This window comes from Echiichthys vipera (genome assembly GCF_963691815.1).
Source record: "Echiichthys vipera genome assembly, chromosome: 5".
In the NCBI taxonomy this organism is placed as follows: Eukaryota; Metazoa; Chordata; class Actinopteri; order Perciformes; family Trachinidae; genus Echiichthys; species Echiichthys vipera.
The window spans coordinates 12,745,144-12,770,021 of NC_139830.1; the positions used below are offsets into that span (position 1 = coordinate 12,745,144).

Here is a 24,878-nt window from a genome sequence, read left to right on the forward strand (position 1 = left end):
TGTGTATGTGATATATTATCAACAGTAACATAATATATTTTAGGTGTAGGCAGCAGGCACGCAGACAGTTGACCAGACAAAACCCACAAACCTTCACTTTCCGCTCTGAAGATAAATGTTCGGTTGTTTGTGACGACCTCAAACTTCAGCTCTCCCACACAGGTCACATTAGTGATGAAGGCAGTAGAGATGATCCCCTTTGAATACACCTCCTACCACATACACCACACACAGCAACAACTGCTTTGTTAAACAGATCCATAGCTAATATACAGCAGGAGTTGTGTGGTTGAGTGATCTTATAAATGTATCTGTAATGATTGATCATGGCTATAAGATTCACAGTTTCACTACAGGTATACTTCATACTACTACATCCTGCTCGTTACAAATTGTGGAGAAAGAAAATCAATATTATATATACATACATATATACAATATGTACACATGGAGTCCACTTTAGCTGCTTGAAAACTATTTTGGCAAGAGATTTCCGCAGTCAGCATAATAGGTGTAATAGGTCGCAGCTGGTGTGGACTTAAGCTTCAGTAGTCCATGCATCTGGCTTTTGATGTAGATTCTCAGGAAGAGTGACAAATGTGATCATGTGGAGTCTGTTGGAGTTACTGTAATGTTTGTTGTTACCTTGTCATTGTCGAAGTATCTCAGGTAGTCAACATCCAGCTTTACCCATCGTCTCTGATAATAAAGGGCCCTGTGTACGAGAACAAACGCAAACTTATATACATTTTTTTTTTAATCGTGAAGTACAAACTGCTTTTACTGTAACTCAAGAGGAACTAGCATAGAGTTTTGTAGTACTTTGAAGCATTTGAGCATAAAAGAAAATTCTTACTGTTTATTGTAATTATTAGTTGGTCCTTATACACCATGCAAAGTGTTAAAATTATTTAATTAATTTTGTGAACAATAAAATGAAAGGCACGTAAAAGCTCAGTTGTATGGGTTCAGGTAGAAAAACAGCCCTAACCATGATAGCATACCTTGATCTTTTGTAAGTGATTGATGTAGGTCATGTACACTGCAGATATCTGTTTAGAGTATAGGCTGATGCCCTTTTATAGCACCACCTCAGCTTGTGTGTGAATGTGTTGTAGTTCATACCCCTGAGGTGGATTCTTGTCCAGCCAGCCCATCTTGATGACAGCAGCAAGCTGAGAGCTGTCCTCTTTAGTGGCTGAAGCCAGTCTGCCAGTGTTTGGCAGGTAGACACTGCCCCCGCCCTGCCATGAGCTAGGAATAAGTATATAAACACACACACACTTAGTAAACGATATAAACAAGAGGAAACTTGACATTTTTGTATAATAATCTTTTCTAAACAAATAAATCACTCATTATAATATTGAACACATGTCAAAGTGTCACTACTCATTGACTGAACTTTTCAACCAGGAAACCGATAAGCACATATTTTGTGTCACTACAGAGACTAAGATCATTGCTGGACATAAATACGTTTCTATTTCTGATTTATCCAAGTGGTGACTGTGTTAACAGTCATATGAAACAAGATAGCTTTTGCTGACTAGATTTACAATTAAAAACTTACTTTCAAAAGTTTCCGTCGGGTCAGTCATGTAAATAGTTGACAAATTGTCAATCTGTCATAAACTTCACTAACAATCTGGAGTTGAATCTCGGGTCAGTGCACAATGTATCAAACTTCCAATTCAACACCGACTAGATGAACTCACATAGTTGCTGATACAGATACTGAAGACAGGGACATTGCTGTTTTAAAAGGCTTTTTCTTTTTTTTAATACTCTAGGAGAGGGGGATGACATGCAGCAAAGTGTCATGGTTAGGAATCAAACACCCCGGGCTGCTGCTGTGAGGACTCTTTTGTGCATGGGCCCCGCTTTAACAAGTGAGCTACTGGGGGGCCCCAAACTAAGGTTTTTCTGAGGTCAAATGCGTATTTATGTATATACAACTACTGCAAAGCTTAGAAAGCTGAGCAAGCTAATCTTTTACTATTATACATTTCAAACAAAAGTTAATTTACATTCAGGTATACTTTCCTCTGAATATTCACAGTATTTTACACAGCAGCTGGTTTTAATCAAGCAAACTGAATGACATTCAATAACATTCATTGAAAAAAAAAAAAAAAGAGAATACACTGTTTTTGCAGCAGTCTTTGCCATTTCTACTGGATGAGCCGTTAATGCTGAAGCGACAACGGCTGAATGATTCACAGAGGTTTGGGCACATTTCCTCTCCTCGCAGGGCAATATCAGAGAGCATTTAATAATGTAACAAATGTTACAAGTATTAACAAGTCATGTGTTAATAATGCAATGTGAATGAAATAGATTGTCAAGGAAGTGGACATTCCAAAAAACACAGTAGTGTTTTGTAATGTGATCTCGATTCATGTTTGGTTTCTATTTCAAGTTCTCGGGTACTTTCATAATAACTTGTCTATGAGTTAGGCCTCTACACTAAACTATACTAGTAAAACATGTAATAACATCTACAGATAACTTTATGGCACAGGCAACTCAAGTATAGTGTATTTTTCAAAACAAACTCAAGATAAAGCAAAACAAAACACAAAGTATATATTCAATGAACAAAAGAAGCCTGAGAGCAATTCTGTTGGGTAAACAAAGATATCTAATTACTGGTAAGCACTCAAAACCCCAACCTCACATTGAAGCTTTATGCCGATTACCATGGTCAGCGATTTACTGACTACAGAGATCAAATCTGCTTTTGTGAGTTTCTGTGTAAATGGCTTATATGTGTTGATGCATGACTCACTCATCATCGTCCAGTAGCTCGTCATCACTGCACAATGAACTGTACCGTCCCTTTGCCTGGCCCAGCACATGCAGGGACGTATCCTATAGGAGGAGACCGCCGTCATTCACATCGAGCAGGAGGAGAAGCGTAAGAAGATTGTAAAAGAAGGAAACAGTCTCACTTACCCTGTCTGGTGCGTTCAGTCGATGAACATCCGGATAAAACAAGTCCGGATCCTCATAGTCGTCTGAATTATCGTCGAGTGAATCCAACCCTGACGGAGATAGGGAACGGAAGAAGAGAACAAACTGAGTTGTACAAGAGTTGTAATGCCTTAGACACTCTTCTGGTTTGTGTTTACAAAAAGAAGAGACGCAATATGATGTGAGAGAAATATTCAACTATTTATTGTCTATTTATTGAGCAGTACCAGTATTTGTATTGATGCTGATTAAAAGGATTTGGAAGCCTCAATTAACACAGCAATACTGTACAAGACGTATTAGACTCCCTTTTTCTGACTTGGAACAACAGCAACATTATTGCTCTCTGTATTTCCTGTATAGGTACTTGGTGGATTGTAGTTTTTTCCATTTTCAGTTGGTGACTTATTAATCAAAACCATTCTGATAAATGCATCTGGCAGGACAGACATATAGAAAGAATAAATTCACACAATGGATGTTGAACTATTTAAACTTTACTTGGCTCACATGCAACCCACAGATAAACACACATACATTGAGGATTAGTAGAAATCATTCTGGGAAATACAGTAAAACACTTATAGAGCAAGAGTAGGGGAATTAGACACGACTGAAAGTAAATAACAGCACTGATTATACCAGTTACTCAAGTTATCTGGATAAGTGTGTTAGCTGTGTTATTCGATGTTTGTCTGGGAAAGTCAGCTGAGAGTGTGTGGGCTTATACCATTTGCCATTCAGAGTGGTAGGAGTTTCCCTCCCCCTCTCTCTCTTCTTAAGAACTTGCTTTTCAGGCTGAGCCACTAAATAACAAATATTAAGCAGTCATATCCCTTTTGGCATGCGGGATAGGTTAAACAAAATCAAGTTGAAACAGCTTTTTTTTTAGCAAATATTGTGGACAGACTATGTTTACAGGTGGTTTCTACTAAGCACCAGAGTATTTGCACTCTTGCAAACGGTTGAACAAATGCAGAGGTCCATGTAAGCATGGACAACATCTGTAGCACTACAAGAAGCAAATGCATTTGACATCCAGGTGAAACATAATTCTTAAAACTGTCCTGATGCTACTACTGGGGTTCAACTACTGTATATTGAGACACTAAGTAAGCCTAAAAAAAAACTGTACCACCTACTCCATAAAGCCAACTCAGAGCTGATGTGATCCAATCACATGCATGACCTTATAACAGAAGTCTGAGACATCAAGCATAGATCACGTCAACTCACAATCAATAAATCCCATTTTATTTATATAATTGTGTTTACACGACATTTACAATGAGAGTGAGAATGCTACTTTCACTGTGAGGCTACTGCCTTTTTAATTACAAATACTGGTACTAAAGTCAAAGCTGCCAAAAGGAAGAAGACATTTATAAGCACATATGTTGAGTGAAATATTGTGCACCTACTGGTTTTAAACAATATTTCAGCACCATGTAAACATAAATTAACAGAAAGCGATGAAAGTCGTGGTATTCCCTTTCTCTGCAGTATAGAAGAAGAAGAAAAAGAAAAGAAGAAGAAGACTTCGTCTATTAAACAAACAAACAGGAGCTATATATATGCAATTAATGGAGAGATGTCAGAGTGAGGGGGCTGCTAAATGGATCGGCGTAGCGAGCAGTTGGGGGCTCATATGCTGATTGTACTACTTACTGGAATCATGAGGAGGTTGGGTGACTCTCCGGGCAGGCAGAGCCGGCTGAGTGTCAGGTTTAGTTGATTGATGTGCGTCTTCTGGATTTTGGGGTGTCCTGATGCGGGGTGGGACCAGTGGAGTTTGGCTTTTCTCCATCTCATCAGCGACGGTCTTGGTGGGAGAGGAGCTGGAGGAAACAGGGGTACAGGACAGGTCAACGGAGTGCAGGACAGCCGGAGAGGAGTCCTCGGACACCATGGTAATCGAGGGTCGGGTGAAAATCCCAAGCAGACGGCTGATTCTATACATCCTCTGTAGGGAAGAAAGCCCTTCTCCATTTGACACCCCCTTCTTCTCGTCTTGTCTTTTCTCATTCCATAATAAAAAGAGATTTTACTCCAGCGCTACAGAAAAAATAGTTGCAGTTGACCAATGTAAGCAGAGCTGATTGTAGAGACTCTACGAACTGCATGAATAAAAGGATTTTAAAAAAAAGGAATGACTGTGGTAACCTGATTTAGTCCACATTATTGATAGCTCCTCTGTGGTATAGGAATTGATCCCAGAGCTATGACAAACCGGCGTCCCTCTGCTCTCGACTGTCTGTTTTCCTTGTTTTTGTTTCAAGCAGCAAGTCTGAACCTGCCTCACAAGATCCTATATCTATGTAAACACTGCATACCTGTGGCTTTGCTGTAAACACACACACAAACAAGTGTGCACTAGAGATGTGCCGGTACACCGGTTGTATAATATACTTTGGGAAACATTCTAATGTTAACAATACCACCAACAATCTCAATGACCATGATTATGACTACTTTCAGAGGAAACAGTGAACACAGCTGCCCTGTCTTTATTAGTTGTTTTATTCTGATTAGCCACTAAGGTCACAGGTGATTGATGCTTCTTACTAAACTGAATTAATATTTCTTTCTTATCGAGGTCTGAGAACTGATATGTCATTAAGTGCTAACCTGCTTCTGTTTATGGTGTTTTAGTGTATTTAATGTTCAATAAAGCTGCAAAATAAAGCTGACGGTTTAAACAACATTTCGGCAGTTACATTCAAACATATCTCCACTGCATATACAGAAATGTAGGTTCAATATGATTCATAATTAAGAGGGATTAAGATGACAACTATAAACCAAACAATATGACTGTGCTTTCCTGGGCCTGACTTCACAAGTAAACTACATATAGTTTCACTAAACATTACCACAGCTTCGGTTTACAAAGGGCAGATAAGCAAACTGTAAAAAAAACAAAAAAAACAGCAACTTTACGAATGTGGTTTTGAATGTGAAGACAATGCACACAATCACAGTGCCTTGCATCTACATGCAGATTATTGGGTAATCCTTAAATATCTCTTACATTGTTGTATTTTGGCTATTAATAATGGCATGTTCATAATCCGCAATATCCTTTACACTGTACAAAGTCACACAAAGGCATAGGCTATGTATGCTGCATTTAAAAAAATGTTATTACAATACACTACATTTGCTGCTTATTTTTTGCTTAGTTTTTATATTTTACTAATCTCTTACTGTTTTTGTCAGGTGTAGGGTTAGACAGAAACCCTAAGCTCAAAAATTGTGAAATTGATTCATTCTTACAATTGTGAGCAGCCTACATGCATATATGCACTATTTCTAGGGCTGACGGGAAAGTCAAAAGTGAGCACACAGGCCTGGTTTCTATCCATCCAATATTGTGAAAGTTCCTCTTTATTCCTCCCTCTTTTTTTGTGAATTTCCTTCTCGTTATCATCACAATGATCAACCTTTATCCTTGCAAGGACATAAGAGATATTAGTCACACACTACAGCAAACAGCTCAAGACCAAAAATAAAGACAAAAGATGTCACTTTGTTTACAAAAATAAATCTTCAGTTTAGAAGTTCACAAGTCATTATGTCTGAGTGAAATACTGGAAGGAAACATTCACTGGTTTCTTTTAGTTCAAAATGTGAAAGGTTTGCATAATAGGACAATAGGACGTGTCAGAGAATTTCAAACAATCACACAACAGTACCTGACCGTCAGTTTAACTTAGAGACAACCTACTCCAGTGTTACAGGAAGCTGTGTGGTCTGTTGGACCGTCAGCTAAGGTCAAATATTCAAAAACAGTTCAGTAAAATTGTCTTTCTACACTTGGGATAGCAATCAAAAACCAGTTCAAGTTGAGAACTGGTATCTTATCCCTTTCTCATATCAGTGCTGGCATGTTTTTCCCGACAGTTGCACATAGCAAAACAATGAAGTCAAGCCCATATGCTGCTGGAAACTTGCACAAAGACAAAGAGTCACAGGGGAGAAGATGAAATGGTCCAAAGAGTGGCGTTATGATAATATTAGCGCCACTCAAAACCTTAATAAAAAAGAAAATCTGAACAAAAATTCTCTGATTTCATCTACACTGTGTTCATTTCAAAGATAATAAATCAGCCGCGTTGATGCTGAAAACCTGTGGAAGCCCACTTTTTTGATCCACACAGATAAGTGATCATGAATCAATAAGGGAATCGATAAAGAATCAGACCAGAATCCATACCGGCATAGGTATCAATGAAATCATATCAATTCCCATCCCTAGTCTAAACAGAAAATTACTGCTCTGTTATTTTTTATAATAAGTCCCCCTTTAAGGTGGCAACACCATGACTGCTTCAACTGTAAAAATCCCTACATTGATAAAATATAAACAGTCTCAGTTATTAGGAGGCAGCCCCCACAAGGCTTTTTCATGCGCTGTGGTTCCAGCACATGAAACTCATTTATAAATTAGCCAACCATAATTTAGAGACTGTAAATATACATATGCTATATATTAGCTCTGTTTAATAATAAACCAGAAAATTGTACATGATGACGGGAAACTGACCTGTGGACAAAGTTCCTCCTTTTTCTCAGAGGAAGAGAGAGGGTATGCTAGCTGGATGCTATATTTAACCTGCCCTCTTCTAGCTTATAGGTGACAGCAGGCTGAAGAAACAATGACTGCGCCTTTCTCCTCCCACGCTCTGTACATGTGAACTTATTCTGGACGGATGTCTACACTTTATACTTGGATCGAGTGACAATAGTTAACGGACCCTTTGGTTGTGGTGCAGACAGATGAGAGGCATCTAAAGACAGCATATGTGTATATTTGCAAGGCATCCCCGTCTTTATCTTTTAAACACAAACAAATTGTAGCAGTTTGGCATGTCAAAACCAGCACCAAGCTTTTATATGCACTGACACATTACACATTATTTATAACCTCTGTTTGAAAATCAATCTGTCGTCATTGCTAATAGAGAGCGCTAACAGTAAAGCGAATACTTTTTCTCTTAGAAAACACCTGATTTCCATGACAGCGTAACACGCGGGGGAAGTCTTGGAAAAATCCCATCTTACTGGTTTTGTATTCTTCACAGATATACTACCTGTATACACCAATACCAGTGTCAGTTCCCTAAACTTGTACGGCCCCAGGACAGCGCAGAATGCCTGGTCTCACGCAGGATCATTAAAAAGAAAAAAAGGAACTACCTTACTCTGGTCAAGGGAAACAGGATAACATTTCCACAAACAGCACCTTTATTTCTATTTACAGAAAATAGCCAGAACACAGCAGAAAACATGTACACAGCAATAACGAAGTGCTTCCTAGTATGAAACACTAACACAGCAGAGTGAGTAGGGAGATCAGAAGGAGTGAGCATATGTTAAAAACAAGTACCAAGTGAGAAGAGACAGAGATAAGTATAAATGTTACCTGTCCCGACATGTTCAAAAGGAGTCCTCTTCCATGACATACAACAATCTTAAACACACATACACAGGAAGAGAGGGGGGAAAGGCGGAGGAAATGACCAGTTAACCAATAGATGGGAGGAGGCAACAAAGCACACTGACAAGGAAACACGAGAGCGACAAGAGAGTGTGTGAATGTGAGCTGGTAAAGACGACAAAAAGTCTGAAGGAAGTTCCCGGTAACAAATCATTTGGTCTTTCTATCTTTCGGTTTCTCACTTTCTCTACCTCTCTATGTCACTCGCAGAGGCGGGGGAGGAGGAGGAGAGTTTTTAACCGCCTAATAAAGTTCTCCAATCTCCATTGTAACTTCCTCCCTCTCTCTACAGCTAGTTTCCCTTTAAAACTCAGACAGAGAACATGCTCATGTTGCTTGTAATAGAAGTACTCCAAAGCCTGAGGAAAGGCTTAAGTTTCTCTTCTCTTACTGGTGACAAGACACAGGAAAAAAAAAAAGAAAGAACTCCGAATCTTGTATACTATCACCAGGAAGTGCACAAACAGACTGGTGATAAAGGATTGCTAAATTCTCATTAGTGAAACTAGTAGAATAAAAAAAGTCTACTGTTGAGGACAAAATGTGGAGCTTCTTAAAACACTTTGTGCCTTTTTACAGATCAAACAATGAATGAGAGCAAAGAAGTAAACAAGTAAACCTCGTTAAATTACCTGTGCAAAACATTTAAATCCTGCAAGATTCAGGATGTTGTATACAATGTAGGAATATATTAATAGTAGAAAAAGGTCACCACAGAGCCTTTGGAAAAAAAAAACAGACTGCAGCTTCACAGACAGGCTCAACTCACTCATAGATGTACACTTAATACTCATTCACCTATTTCCTTATTCAACAGGCCACTGAGCTTTAGGTCCGTCAGTCAATGTGCTTGGCCTTTCAGTTTCAGGAAGTGTCTAATTTTAAATTCAGGAAGTCTTTAAAAGTCACCAATAAAATATTTAGTGTCTAAACTGCTACATAATTTGCTAAGAGTTGCATTTTCCCATCTTGCCCAATAGGTGGCAGCACAGTCCTCCATTAACTACTAAATGTAATGCAGAAGTGAGATTCTTGACCATTTCTCAGTGGAATGTATCTCTCACACAACACACAACACACACAAACACACAACACTCACAATTACTTGCGTTATTCTTTGTCATTTTGCCTTCAGGACGGCACAGCACATAGTCAGAGGAACAGCATATGACTAAAACTCACACTTTAAATAGTCTACTACTCAAAGTTAACTCACATACAAGTACACAGTGAGAAATACAGGTACTTTTCAAATTACTCTGGCATGGGTTTATTTTTTTTTAGCAGGAATTTAACCTTTTTCTTCAAACACAAGCATTGTAAAAGATGTCCAGATAGCAGATCCAAGTGGTGTAAATATCCAGTAAAAATATTAGGCTTACCTGTGAGTTCTGGGAGACTGTGCTGGAAACCGGTGTGGGATTGGTGGAGGGCCTTTAGGTACCGCCCCTGCTTTTGGAGGGAGAGGGGGAGCATTTATGTCAATGCAGTGGGAAGCAGCGGGGGAGATGGGTGAAGTTTTTCTTCCTCCATCACTACTCAAATGATGGGCAGTCGGCTGAAGGGCTAGTGTCTGAGGCCTAGTTTGGGCAGAGGGGAAGTCAGGAGGGTGGAGAGGTGCATGTGTGGGGGTATGGGTAGGTGTGCTGGGGGGGGTGGAACTCTGGGATGCAGATCTGCTCTGTACAGCTGGAGCTTTCACCGCATGTCTTTCCAGTTTGGGGGAGGCAAGGGTTCGAAGAGGAGGTGAAGGACTCAGGGGAGAGGTGAAGCGCTGTGGAGGGCAGTTGGGGGTGCTTCGTGGAGGGACAGGGGGTAAAGAGGTGTCAGAGGTTGGAGAGACAAGTGGGCTGGGGTCAACGTCACCTGGAGCACTAGAGCGAAACCTAGTCCTTTCTTTAGGCACAGGCCTCTCCTTTTCTCCGTCTATTCCTTCATCCCTCTCCTCCTCTTTTACACCTCTAGGTGCAGTTTTTCTCTGTCCAGGAACCGGCTTTGTCTCTCCTCCTTCTCCACTGTCCTCTTTCCTCCTGGGCACTTGTCTCTCCCTGGGGACTGGTTTCTCTCTTTCCCTTGGTGAAGGTCTCGATGTCTCTCCATCTCTTGTCTCCCTTTCCATTTCTTCCACTGGGATAGGCACAGGTCTCGCTCTCTGCAACACTTTGGCTTGTCCCATTTCCTCAAATTTCTGATCTCTCTCAGACTCTACAAGGTGTGAGTGTGTGTCAGATTGTGTTTCACTGTTACCAAGTGTTTTGTTCAGGCTAGCCAGGATGCGTCTCTGGTGACCCGGCAGGGTGATGCCCATCCGCTCCAGCTGATCTTGCGTCAGACTGCGACACTGCCGCAACGTTGCCAGCCCGGCGCTCCGAAATGCTTCAGAATACTGCTCCAGACGAAGAACACATAACCAGTCCCACACAGTCAGACAGGATTCAGACTGAGACATGATGGATGTGTGCGAGTGCAGCATGTGGGAGGGCAAGTCTACGTCCACAGAGAAAATGCAGACAGCTCAGATCATGGCTTACACTGCCTGTGGAAGAGAAAACGCATGAAAGTATAACAAAAAAAACCGTAATCCATTCAAATGGTAAATAGACTTGTACTTATATAGCGCCTTTCTAGTCTTCTGACCACTCAAGGCGTTTTTACACCACATTTCGCACATTCATAGACACCAATGTCAGAGGCTCAAATGCAAGGTGCCATTTGCTCATCAGAATCTAATCTATCTATCCAGACACACATTCATACACTGATGGCAGCCTTCAGGGGAACATATTTGGGTTCAATGTCTTGCCCAAGGACACTGGTATGCGGACTGGAGAAGCTGGGGATTTTCTGATTAGTGGAACAAGGGACAAAGTGTTATAATAAGGGCCTAATAATAAGAGGAACAATTAAAGAAAAGCATGCATCAGCTCAAGAAATTTTTTTTTCCTGATTTGAACTGAAAACTTTGTTTTAGTTCCTAAAAATGGATCACAGAGTGTCACATTAATCCGATTATAGACCAAATGATGAAAAATACTTCCTATTTACTACACTATTTTGAGAAATCCTGCATTGGGAAATGTGTTGTGGTGCAAAAAAAATAAAAAAAAATGTTACTTCCTGAAAGACAGATACTGAGGATTAATAATCAAGCTGGCAATAGGGCTGCATGATTTGATAGATGTGATAATACTGTTGAATATTAATTTTTGTGATGTGTTTATTGTGCAAGTTGATATTGCGATGACAGTAAAAGAAAATGATTTATTGTGCAGTCTTGGATGACATTTGTTTTAGTATACATCTAAGAGTTGACCATATTTATAGACTGTAAACAGTGGTGTCAAAGTTGTGTGTGATAAACTGCTGTCAAAGGAGGAAGTTGTGTTAATGCCTTGACAGTAAGATAGCAAATATAAGATAGCAGTGCAGTCATTCTGGTAAGACTTTATAACAGCAATTTGCTTAGTTTACTGTCTATACACAGCTTAAACAGATTAAGCAAACCGTGAAATGCGTATTCAGAAACTGTTCATATGTTTATATTCGATTTCAGTGACTCAGAAGTTAACTGCTGTATTTCCCATCTTATGTGTTACACATACACTGTATCAGTGCAAGCATAAAAACAAAAATGTTAAGAATTCCTTAACTTAATGATAGTTCCTTTTGAGCAGCCAACATACAGCCAGTACTGTAGCAGTATTACAGAATAGGCCACTCTGGGAAGTGTCACACACACACACACACACACACACACACACACACACACACACACACACACACACACACACACACACACACACACACACACACACACACACACACACACACACACACACACACACACACACACACACACACACACACACACACACACACACACACACACACACACACACACACACACACACACACACACACACACACACACACACACACACACACACACACACCCACACACCCACACCCACACCTCTCTCTCTACATCTCTCTACATCTCTCTACATCTCTCTACATCTCTCTACATCTCTCTACATCTCTCGAACACGCACTTGAATGCTGCTTAAGTGGATTCAAGATCAGCTTTCCACAAGGCATCCCCATCCTGTTCCATTAACACTCACTTAACGTACGCTCTAGGTTTCGGTTTTCTAATGCAATGTCTGAGGATATGAATAATGTATATCATGACATTGTTCCAACTGTCTAAGTATGAGGATTTCTTTTTGAAGTTTCCACATGCAGTCACTTGTGTCACAAAACGGGGCCTTGATTAGCAAACAGCAGGCAGTGCCAGCTGCCGGCATTCACATGATGCAAACCTGCCTGACTGTAGAAAATAGCTCAGTGCAGAGTGTTGTGACGCATCAGCTGGAACTATGACAAAAACATCAAAACATAATTAAAGGCGCTGTACTTGAAATATTGAAAAAGTTGCCCACTCTTCACCGACCGTTCCCCAACTCAAATACCTTGTACCGTACAAGTCGATATCAGACATATAAGTTTTACGTCTGATATCAATGCACAAAGCACTCACATGATCACGCAGACGAACCAGAACAAACAACAGACAAAATCAGAATACAACACAGAGGTAGAGTGACTTCATTCTCTGCTCGCTCATTTATTACTCCACTATATCTTTACATAGCAGATATTTATTTACCGCTGTATTTAAGTTCTGAATGTTGAGGACAGCTTTTCCTCAACACAAACACACAGCTTAATGCAGGAGTGTCTATACTAAATATCACCTGTACCAAGGAACCTGCCTGAGTTCGAAAACATAAGTACTTCTACATTTTTTTCAGTCCAGCTCAATATAAGGTCCAATGATACGCCACTGGAAAATGTCATCTCATCTCATCTCATCTTCAACCGCTTATCCGGGGTCAGGTCGGGTCGCGGGGGGCAGCAGCTCTAGCAGGGGACCCCAAACTTCCCTTTCCCGGGCCACATTAACCAGCTCTAACTGGGGGATCCCAAGGCGTTTCCAGGCCAGTGTGGAGATCTAATCTCTCGTCCTAGTCCTTTCCCGAGACCTCCTCCCAGCTGGACATGCCTGGAACACCTCTTTCACTGGAAAATGTATTTAACTTAAATTTTAAGTTTTTAGCTCCAGAGATCAAAACTTCATATTTCACCAAATGAAAAAAAAATGGAAATTGGCTTAAATTATGTAAAATTTCTGTATAATTTTTTCTTTATGAAGGCAGTATACTGTAAAGTGTACGTGGTCTATAGCATGTACTTATTACAAGAACTTCTGTCTACATTTAAAAGCATAATATTGTTTAGGACTACAATGTTAAACCATACATTTAAAAGCTAAATGTAACTATAATAAAACAGAATCTGACAGCATATTCTTTCACTTCACATGAATATCCTGTGAATGTAGTAGCACACTGACACATTAGTTGCCTGGCTAGCAACAGATACACAACATAGAAAACATTAAAATACATACACCTGATTTCATTTGGTAGCTAGAAGGGAGGCCAAGCAAGCACACATTGACCCACACTATCCAGTCTGAGACATGCTGTGTGTGACTGTGTTGAAATGAGGGCATTTCATTTCCTGTCAAATGTTTCCTCTAACAGGGCAGAGACCACAGAGCACAGGGACAGGGTGAATCTTGCTCTCTGATCAAACGCAGTTCCTATTTTTGAATTGGGGAACTCTTCGCTCAGAAACACGATGATTTACAGGCTGATTGGTCTTCAGCCGTCATTGAAAGTTACTCATAAACGAAACACACAGAGTCCAAAAAACACTTTTGAACACGCACACACAGATTTAACCCGCGTGTCTCAGCATCTCTGACCAGATGCATTTTTTCATCTCAGCGCTTTTGTCCAGAAAAGCCCTGAATCAGCCTTGTGTGTGGGTGTCACTACGACACTATGAGGCACAAGTGTTAAATGCAAATATAGAGGGTGAGAAAAACTAATGAAACAGTTCTCTTGTGAACAACCAACAGTTCAACCTCTTAACTCTGGTTCAAAGTTCTGCACAGTTGAGCCGCTCAGTAGCTTTGAATGAAGTCTCTAAAGTTTCTAAAGTTTAAAGCAGATCTAACTTATTCCAATTTTTTAAAAAGGTGATAAAAATATGAAAGATGATGATACAGAACTCTCTACAGTATGAAGCAGATGTGAGGAATTTAACACACATTAATCAGGTTGATAAACATTACATCATGTAGCATTGTGAGTAGTAAGTAAGTTTTATTGACTCCACCTCTGACTTTTCAGCATCACTTTCGGCAGACGCAAAAGGAGAGGATGAAGTTGTAAATCAAAAAGTAAGTCATAGAGTGTGGTCCATACCTACTCTGTGAAGTGTCCTGAGATAACTTTTGTTATGATTTGGCACTGTAAATAAAATTGAATTGAATTGAACTGAATTGAATTGAAATGGGTGCGGCACGGCGGCCCTTCTGTGTGGAGTTTGCATGTGCTCCCCGTATCCGCATGGGTTCTCTCCGGGTTCTTTGGCTTCCTCCCACAGTCCAAAGACATGCATGTGTTAGGTTAACTGATGACTCTAAATTGCCTGTAGGTGTGAATGTGAGTGTGAATGGTTGTCTGTCTCTGTTTGTCTCTATGTGCCCTGTGATAGTCCAGGGTGAACCCCGCCTCACGCCCGATGTCAGCTGGAATCGGCTCCAGCCCCCCCGCAACCCCAATAGGGACAAGCGGTTGTGGATGGATGGATGAATGGTAGTTACAACATGGTCATCTGCCTTAAAAATCCAGTGTTATACAGGTGTTTTTTTTATCTTAGGTTACACTAAAATGAACGCTTCTCTGACAGCATGCTCAGAGTCAGATGAGAAGTGACGTTTTGAGCATCCAGTATCAAGGTATAAAGGACCTCGACATGTTTTGCCTAGCTTAGTTTAAAGACTGGATGCAGGAGGAACCTTATTTTCTGCTTATTGAAGTGAAGTTGAGTTTTGCAGCACAGCCCACAGCAGACTTCCTTCCACCTTCAAAGATAAACCTGACATTACACATTGAATCCAGTGAATTTAAAGTGCTTCTGTGTTTTATTATAGCACTTTAAAATTTATTCTGGGGGTATTTTTTTTTTGGTGAACAGTTTGCCATCATCCTTTAGGTGTAGAAATAAGGCAGCGTAACTTGTACTATGATGAAATACTAACAAACCTCAGTTCCCCTCTGGTATTTACATTCTGTCATACAGTTCAAACTTTATGGCAAAACAGCCAACATGACTTTGCCTTTGCTTTGATCTCTGTGGGGCTAACCAGTCTCACTTGGAAAGGCATGGAGGTCCTCTAAAAAGGACTCACTTTCATGACCCACATCCTTCGGTTGATCCAGAACCTGGGTTACAAATCCCATATCTCAGAATAACACATATTACGTTGCCAGCTTTCCAAACTTTGAACAAAACCCAATCGACTTTTTAAGGTACCAACGATTAGTGTTCTACCCAAAATGTATAATGTACTGTAGATACAATATTTTTGGAGGTGTTGTAAGGATTATTTTTTCACCCTTATTAGACCTACTTCCTGTGTTTGTACTTCACACTCTTTGTACTAAATGCAGAGAGATAAAATTGATATTGATCTTTTTATCTGGCTCCTCTGTCGGTAAGAGGGCAAGCGAGCACATTTTCAAAAATGTCAACGAGTTCCTTTAACTGCTGAAATCGACAAAGAGCTTTCACCTGAACTCCCATTAAATTACAGAAAACTGTAGGTGCTTCGTAAATTCTGTTTAGTCAGTGTATCTCTTCATCAACTGCTGACTTCATTTTTCCTCTGCCTTTATTTCATTTTCTGCAGTAGCATTTTATGCTACGCATGCTATTCATTTCGCTCTCCACTCTCTCTTTCCTTCTCTGTACATCTCTCCATCCTTCTCTGCGCTCCCTCCCTCCCACTCAGAAAGCTGCCCATAACAGGGTCTCTGTGCTGCCTTCACAATGGGGCATTCTGTTGCCTAGGCAAGCACACACACACTGATGAGAAGGAGGGAAACGCATGGTGGGGGCCCACCGGTCAGATCTGGTCACACTCTCTAAAACAAGAGCACACCTAATAACATTGTGCGTGGAAAGTTGGTGGGGGCAGTGGGCCTCAGAAATTGTGCTTCAAGCCTCATATCCCCTTTCAATTTGACACACAAACCAGGATGTTCCATTTTCTCTGTTCGCACTGATCGGTGCTGGTTGATGTCAGGTTCAACTCTGCTTACTGTCAGAGTCCTCAGTGTGAAGTACTATATAATCTACCTCTGGAACTGAGTTTACCTTAAGTAATTTCTAAGACAATGCAACAAAACGTAAAAAAGACATGTCTTGACATTAACACATAATTATTGTGAGACCTCAGCAACAACTTAGCACATTTGTGACACCAAAAACACATGACCAGCCTTGTCTCCTGCTCTCTGTAGATGTTACACATCCAGTGACAAGGTTGTAACTAACAGCGTGCATTGTGTCACAAGGCTAAAAAGTATTTCTCATACCTCTCACATATTCTTCACAAGGCAGGTTACTGAGACTGTGACCTTTATTCTAATTCTACAGCCAGAGTCTGCGCGTATACATACGACTACAAACACAGTTAAATTCAGATATGGCTGAAAATAGCTTGGTGAGTGTGTGAGTGCAATATCAAAGCCTGAGTATAGTGCGAGCAATATTAGCACTTTGTCTGTGGAGGGTTAACATAAGGCTCACGGGTTCCCCTGCAGTGAAGCTTTTGAAGATTAAACTTTCAAAAAAGTATAATGTATTTCCTTTTATCTCCTACTTTTGACAACTGCAGAAAAATAAGATGCCAGCAGTGTTTGCAGCCCCCTCGCTCTGACCGCCTCCAGTTAAGTTGACGCAACTGAATGGTATTTCTGAGGTAGCTGCAGAGGTAACTGTGTTTATTAACATGATATTTAGATCCAAATACTGACTTCATAGGTGGCAGAAATATATTCTGATGTAAATGACACAGCCAGAAAAGTGCTCAACTTTGGCTGAATGCCCAAACAGTGAAATGCAATAACACAACAGTTTTTCGTCATGTCATACCCACTCAGAGTAGGAGTATCACAAATACACTGATCACACTGCACTAGTTTCATGCTGTAAATTCTACGTGGGTACTGAGACACAGATGTAAGATCATGAGTGACATGTAATTCAGTCTAATACATCATGCTGATATTCTGAATAATTTAACATTGTTTAACACTGTTTTAATTTGCAAAGGGTGCTGAAGGATGATAATGTTATCCTATGTAACCTAGTGACAAATCGATGTCCAGCTGTCTCTTCTACATTACCCCTCAACTGTGTAGTCTTGGGAAATACTACAAAACAAATTACAATTTCCCGTAACCCATTTCTCACAGAGGTCAAGTGAAAGGAAATGAGTTTTGGTTATCTGCAATAATGATGTAGAATGTGGAGCATTCAAAACCTCCGTTCTGAGTGACTTTGACAAAAATACCGTTGTAAAACAAGGACAAAGAAAGTCCTCCGTCTCTCTGACATTCTTACAGATTAGTGTGGTCTTATTTATTTCAACAAAATATCAGTTTCTCTAAAATAAAAAAGTATAGAAGACTGACAAGGCTATTGTGAGAGATACATCTAAGGCTGAAACCCATATGCATCATATCCTAGACCACGACAGATACAGTACACAAAAACAATATGTCAGCTCTACGGTGAAATAAGCTTTTAACTTTCACCATACACTGCTTCGACTGTCACGGTAATCACTGTCTATTGATACTGAGTTAAGACAGTGCAGGAAATACATCAGAACATTTTACTGCATTAAATTCACATTATACTGAAATTATGAAGGGGGGGAGGGTGTATATAGAGAAAAGCATTGCTATCCAAAGTTCAAAATATTTAGCAAGCAAAATTTGGGGTTAAAGCTTCTGGGTCAAGTCCAGTATATTTACTGCGTATATTCACGTTGACTCAAGTGATGCACAATTGAACATGAAACGTACAATAACAGCAAGTAAGATAACATGAAAAAAAATTGCCTATTTACTAGACATTTATAGATAAATTCATAGATATTCGCTTAACACAGATATATCTATGTTGGCCAATAAGTGACAGCAATTGTCAGTACTAAAATGTTGTTTGAGACATTTAGAAACAGTGTTTCCATAAATAGTGTGTCCACTTGTAGGCATGAACAAGTGTATTTATTAACTGTAAAATGTCAAGCTCAATACATGTCTTGGACGACAATTTAGGGCATCTTGATGGCCCGGTGGTTATGACACACAGCATATACAATAACCCCAACATACCCAGAGTGATTCTTGTCAGGGTCCTTTGATGCTTATCCCTCCCCTCTCTCTATCCGTCTAGCTCAGGGGTGTCAAACTGATCCATTAAAGGGCCGTGTGGCTGCAGGTTTTCATTCCAACCAAGCAAGAACACAGGTCCTTTACTGGATCAGTTTGACACCCTTGGTCTAGCTCTACTGGAGTCATGTTTCTGGCCACCTGCTAAATTTGCAACAGCCAAACGCTAACTTCTGTGGGCAGGTCACACACAGTGACTTTTGTTGCAGAAATTAACTGCATGCTTTGTTGCTGCTGTATCAGATTTCTAAAATTGACATTCCCATAACTTCACTTCCCTGGGACAAGTAAGGTCACCACGAGAGATTTATTTTCCTGAGACCCTCAGATTTCTATCAAGGTGTTGACCTTATAAGGACTAATGTAAAAAACACGCGCATGCACGCACACATGGGACATGACTAATATATCCACCACCAGACACACTGCTGCTGCTTTCAGCACACTTTCAATAAGAACTGAATAGTGACTCAGTCCTGCCAGTAAAGAAATGAACAATGTCGTCTAGTGAACAAGCCTCGAACTATTCAGGGTGAAATATTTCACAGGAGGATGTTTCCCATGGTAACGCACCTCAAACTACCCTCACATTGAAACCTATGAGTCCCTTAATTGGACCAAAGACATCAGCATGTGACAAAAAACTGTTTTGACTTTAGTGAGTATGAAGTTCTTGGGTTCATGGTGTTTTCCTACATCAGCTCATATTAAGTTAATAATAAGTACAAACTGTGCAGTACCACAAACTTACAACAGAATAGGTTTGGTGTGTTTTCGGTTTCTCTCTACTGTCCGTTCCCCAGCTCACAGGCGCAACATATAAAAAGAATAACAAAGGATGTTTTAATCCATTGACTTAAAATTAACATAATCCTTTCCTTGAAGTGTATTTTTGTGTATTGCTCGACCGAGGATTTAGATTTACTGACAGCATATCAGCATAGGTTTGAAAAATGCATTATAATACCATCACTTTGACTAAAGACTTGTACCCGAACAAAAGAAAGATTGATGAATTACACTGAGACATATAGAGAGGTGTCTTGAATATTTAGTCTATGATTTAGTCTCTCTTTTCAACAGAACCACAAACTACATCCTCCAAAATGACAATAAAGTGGATTCAACAACTCTATGAAAAAGTTTCAACAAAAACTGGAAATGATATCCTTCATGAATGTAGGATTTATTGCAGGAATGTTGTATTACTGTATTAGTTTTAGCTAGATATACAGGAGTGTGTGTATATGTGTATATACTCACGTCAAGTTGAAGAAATCAAACTCTCTAAATGTTCTACTTCCACAAAAAACTGTGTTTCTTTGTGGAAATAAACATTCCTCCACGTCAAGCTTATTTCATTTTCATAAGTTGTGGAAACTCAATACTAAATTATGCGTTCGTTTCACTTAAATGTAAATAGAAATGTATGGTCTTGAAGCTGAATTTAATGCAACTTTAGTCACAGCTTCCAGCAGTAACTTCTTGCAAGACTGGGATCTTCATCCAGCCTGTGTAATCTTACAGCCAGACTGTTTAATGCGTCCTCTGAATCAGTGAGATACTCCTCCTCTCACCTCATTATGGAGTGATTCAGTAGCGAGTAATCATGTGAGTGTATGAGGAAGACGGAGAGGGAAACAGAGAGAGAGAGAGGGGGAAAAAATCCAGAAAAGTGGGAAACACAAGAGGGATAAAGAAAGACAGCGACGGACAGACAAAGCTTTCAGCTGCAACTTGATGTCAGTGACCGATCAAAAATTCAGAGCTTACATCCTCGATAAAAGTACAATCCATCTAAATCAAGATTGTGAATTTGAATTGCCGGAGTTTAGCATACTGTGCATCTTATAATGGTTGACACGAGAATCACATGTTGATGGGTAGAGAGATACTTATATCTTTGCCTTGATAAACAACATCCTGTTACACCACATTTAACAGACAGTCACAGGCTTACTCATTACCAGTTTCCACTACAGGACAAAACAGAGTCAGTAGGGCCCTGATGCTGTTTGATAGCTACTTTTGCCAGTATCCCAAAATAACATTACGCTGGTCATTGTATTGAGTTGCCCTTTGGAATGATAATTACTTAGTTTCTCTAATACAGTTTAATTAATTGTACTGCCACTTCAAAACTGTGTTACTTTGCATAACAACATCTGTTGAACCACCACAGACATCATTATCATGGTGCAGGGGCTCTGCTTCCATGAGAATTGTGCACAAATAATTGTATTCACCAATTGTAAAGGTCTACTGAGCAAACCAGCCAGTCGTGCAAAACATACTCTATTCTAGGGTCTCCCCCTGCAACTTATTTTCTTACTGCAGAGTACATTATAACCTGATGAGAAAAACAACTATCACAGTTTCCACTTCACTTAATAAAAGTCTATCTGATAGCATATTCAAACAGTTTCACAACGGATCACATCTTATCACCTCTGAAAAACAATCCCACATACAGAAGCCCTGCCCTGCCCTAGACTGCAAAAAAATAAGAAAAAAAACACAACCTTGTGCAGCTAAGTGGGTTTGTGTAATCTATTGTAGCTATAGTAGTATGGGTCCTACCTTAGAAAGATTGAAATTAACTTTACAACAATATTTTGCAATGCAACTGTAACAGTTATACTAAGTTTTACTTGACTTTGTATAAGGTATATCCGGGGGGTGGGTGTATGGGTTGAGGTTATGTTTAGTTTTTTTCCTGGAGTGGGGTTGTTATGGTGTATTTATGTCTTTTTAAGCATGATTTGTTATGAATGGAAACACTGGATCTCTTAATTCTGTATGTTATAATATGTTTCCTAGAATAAAGCGGTTTTTTTTTTAAAGAATGTAAAAATCCCCATTAGGTCTAAAGATGTTAGGCCTGGATCCACCTGTCACAAGTCCACCTGCTAACAGATTCCCAAATTATGATGTGGGCTAAAAGCATATGATAAACTATATTCCCACAGACGGGAACCAAATTATAACATCTTTATGTTTTGTCTAAAAAAAAAAAAAAACTATTTAGAAGACAATAAACCCATGTAACCATCTTAATGATGCATTCCACTGGGGATAAACAACCCCGTCGTGGGCAGTCCCCATTTCCTCTCTGCTTTGACCACAGTAAGAGTGAAGTATGCTGAAAAACACAACACAACATCTAACAAAACAACACTAACCAACTGAAGTCGATACTTATTAGCATCACTTCATTAAGCAGGAGTAAGTTGCTATGGTGAATGTATTTCGCTTAACGTCAGCTTAGGAAACGTTCTTTTTTCCCGCGGCAGACCAAAGCTAACGGTCAGTGCACGACTGTAACCTAGACAACACATTTTCTGTTTGAACCACTCCGGTGTTTGTGGGTTTTTTATGCTGTCAAATAGGCGTCTATTCTTTTCAGCTGCTGTGGGAAAGTTTCTCTTAAAAAAAATAAATTCAATTCCTGCCATTCACTTACCTTTTTCAAGTCTTTGCGAGTGTTCAACTCCAGTGAAAATGTTTCTCGCGTTTCGCTTTTGCGGTGAAATTAGCGTCCACGACTGCGACGCCGAGTAGCGGATAACATTTTTCACACGGATGAAAAGCAGCAGCAGTAGCAACAACTCACAGACGGTGTCAAGCTAAAGCTAAAAAAGGGGTGAACAATTTCAAAATAAAATATACACGTCGACGTTCAATTGAGCTGAGTTTTATTTTGAAGGCTAGGAACTATGTGTTTGTGGTGTCCCTCTGGCTAATTATGGCTAACTTGACGCAGCAAAAAATTGCAAAAACTTCCGTAGGGCCGTCATGTGACCACTGAAAAACACTGGACAGCCCAGTCTGTTTTAATGCAAAATGCCCTTTAACTAGATATTATCCCGCTTCCTTCTCAGTAACAAGAATTACACTTCACAAAAGTAGATATTTAAATTCCTCTATTACAAAAATATTAAAATACTGTCAAATAAATCAGATAAATAATGAACTCACTATTGACTAGGACACTACATGACAGAACAAATAGTAGGCTACAGGTTAGATACAGGAAACACACTTGGGCAGCAATGCCTTTTGCTAATTAATTTGATAAAAGAACACAATTAAATAATAATAAATAGAAATAGAAAAAAAAATTTCTTGATTGGATCCACTTGTAGATTTACATACTTTTAACAAAATCAGTGAACTGTGTGATATGTTATTGCATAGATTCAACTCCAGTCCATGAGCCCAGCAGGTGGTATGAACAGGTATAATGGAGTTTGCACTGTGAACAGCACTGTCAGCACTAAAAAGATATTTTTATGGAGGTGGCGGTGATGTGGCATTGAGATCAATAATAAATCAGACAGGCTGTTGATTCGTTTACTTGTAGGCTCCCAAAGGAACCAGAAGAGGGCAACCACTCACCATTGAGATATTATTGAGCCTCGTGGATGGAGAGAGAATTTCAAAGAGGCATCATGTTCAAAAAAAAGCACAAAATAATAACTGAATTTATCGTAGAAAGAGAATGTTGAATGTAAATTGACCTTAAATTATTAAAGAGGAATCCTTTGATTGCATTCCAGCCACAGTGAAGAGTCAGCAAAATGAAAGCGACTGAGGGCGAGGGAGGATGCTGGCAGGAAATAAAAGGCCAAATTGGAACCGATAACTTCAGTCACTCTGTACCTCATGATACACCAAACATAAAACATGTATTCATTAATTATATTCCACTTCCACTGAGTTCACAGGAATAAAAGCATGCTCTGTCAAACATGTTTTTAGATGGCTTAAGGGGAGATATGCCTATAATTTTCCGCCTGTGTGATTCTGTGTGTGTCCTATATGTGATTCAATATTGAGTTTCCTCATGTTACAGTCAGTCTAAAGACCTATTGAGTAAAAGGGTAATATTTTAGCTTTTAGGAGCCTGGATACAATACACTGATTCTGCAATATGTTAGGAGCGTGTTACCCATTTTACTTCCAACTTGGGGTAAAGATCACAGGACTGTGCCAGAAAGATTAGCCAGGGATGAAGGGGATTGAAGAAGGTAGAGGAGATAAGATGACAGAAGAAAAAGGTGAGAAAAGGGGAGTAGTGGCAGAAAGGGAGAGAACACGGTTTAAAAGTTAAAGATGAATGAGAGGGAGGTGAGAAGAGCAGAAAAGGGAAAAGAAAAACGAGTAACATATGTACACGCTGGAGACTGTGGAGGACACAGGGTGGGAATAAATGGAGGGGAACGAATGGCTTGAATTGAGAAAATGTAAAAAGGGGGAGAGGAAAAGAGGAAGAGGAAAGACGGAGATGAGGGGAAGAGGAGAGGAAAGAACTGAAGAAAATAGGATCAAAGATGGAGAGGCCAGGATGGGAAGCGGATGAAAGGAAGGGAAAAGAAACAGAAAAGGGGGGACAATGAAGAAGGGAGTAGGGGGAGAATACAAGAGGTGAAGGAAGCAGAGATGAGGAGGTGGGGTGGTGATGAGTCATCACCAGGCTATCAGCCCTGGTGGGCCGGGTTGCTGTGGGGGTGGCGGTGTGACACATATGCAGAACCACACACACACAGGGATGCCGGCCATCGTGCTGCTTATACGTCTCCTCCTGCTGCGGAGGCGGGGGGAAGACAATACAGGGATGCCACTGAGACGAGCAGTTCACACACTTGTGCACATGCAGCCCCCTTTTTTCCTCTGACATGCACATAATGATGACGGCTGAGCGCAAGCCCTCATTAAGACTCTGAGGATGGATGGATGGTTAGGGGCAGAGGGATAAACAGTCAATGCAGCTGTAGGAAAGAACACAGCAGAGCTGTCTACACCTTGTGCTTTTTTTTTTGCATCTCTCACATCGTCTTTCCTTCATCATTCATAATTTATTAGGTGGTGCATATGCAGAGGCGGATGTTGTAAAGAGGGAAGAGTGAGAGAGGATGACGTGCTAAGAAAAAAAGATTTGAGGCATGACATTTACATGTGCAGTATGTTCCTCTTTCTTGGGCACAGACGGATAGCTTCATAGACTTTCAAATAATTGT

At 40.0% G+C, this 24,878-nt stretch overlaps 1 protein-coding gene across 3 annotated transcripts in view; it reads right to left on the reverse strand.

Annotated features, from left to right (window-relative positions):
- arap1 (ArfGAP with RhoGAP domain, ankyrin repeat and PH domain 1) overlaps positions 1-22,432 on the reverse strand; it is a 53,768-nt gene extending 31,336 nt beyond the window's left edge. For all 3 annotated transcript variants that reach the window (XM_083913472.1, XM_083913471.1, XM_083913470.1), the window contains exons 1-8: positions 22,322-22,432; positions 9,859-11,012; positions 4,645-4,814; positions 2,959-3,047; positions 2,792-2,874; positions 1,126-1,254; positions 646-715; positions 92-212 (exon numbers count right to left, since the gene is read on the reverse strand). In XM_083913472.1, the coding sequence (XP_083769598.1) occupies positions 92-212; positions 646-715; positions 1,126-1,254; positions 2,792-2,874; positions 2,959-3,047; positions 4,645-4,814; positions 9,859-10,949 (1,753 nt within the window). In that variant the 5' untranslated portion in view covers positions 10,950-11,012; positions 22,322-22,432. The remainder of the gene's footprint in view (positions 1-91; positions 213-645; positions 716-1,125; positions 1,255-2,791; positions 2,875-2,958; positions 3,048-4,644; positions 4,815-9,858; positions 11,013-22,321) is intronic.
- Positions 22,433-24,878: the final 2,446 nt, after the last annotated feature.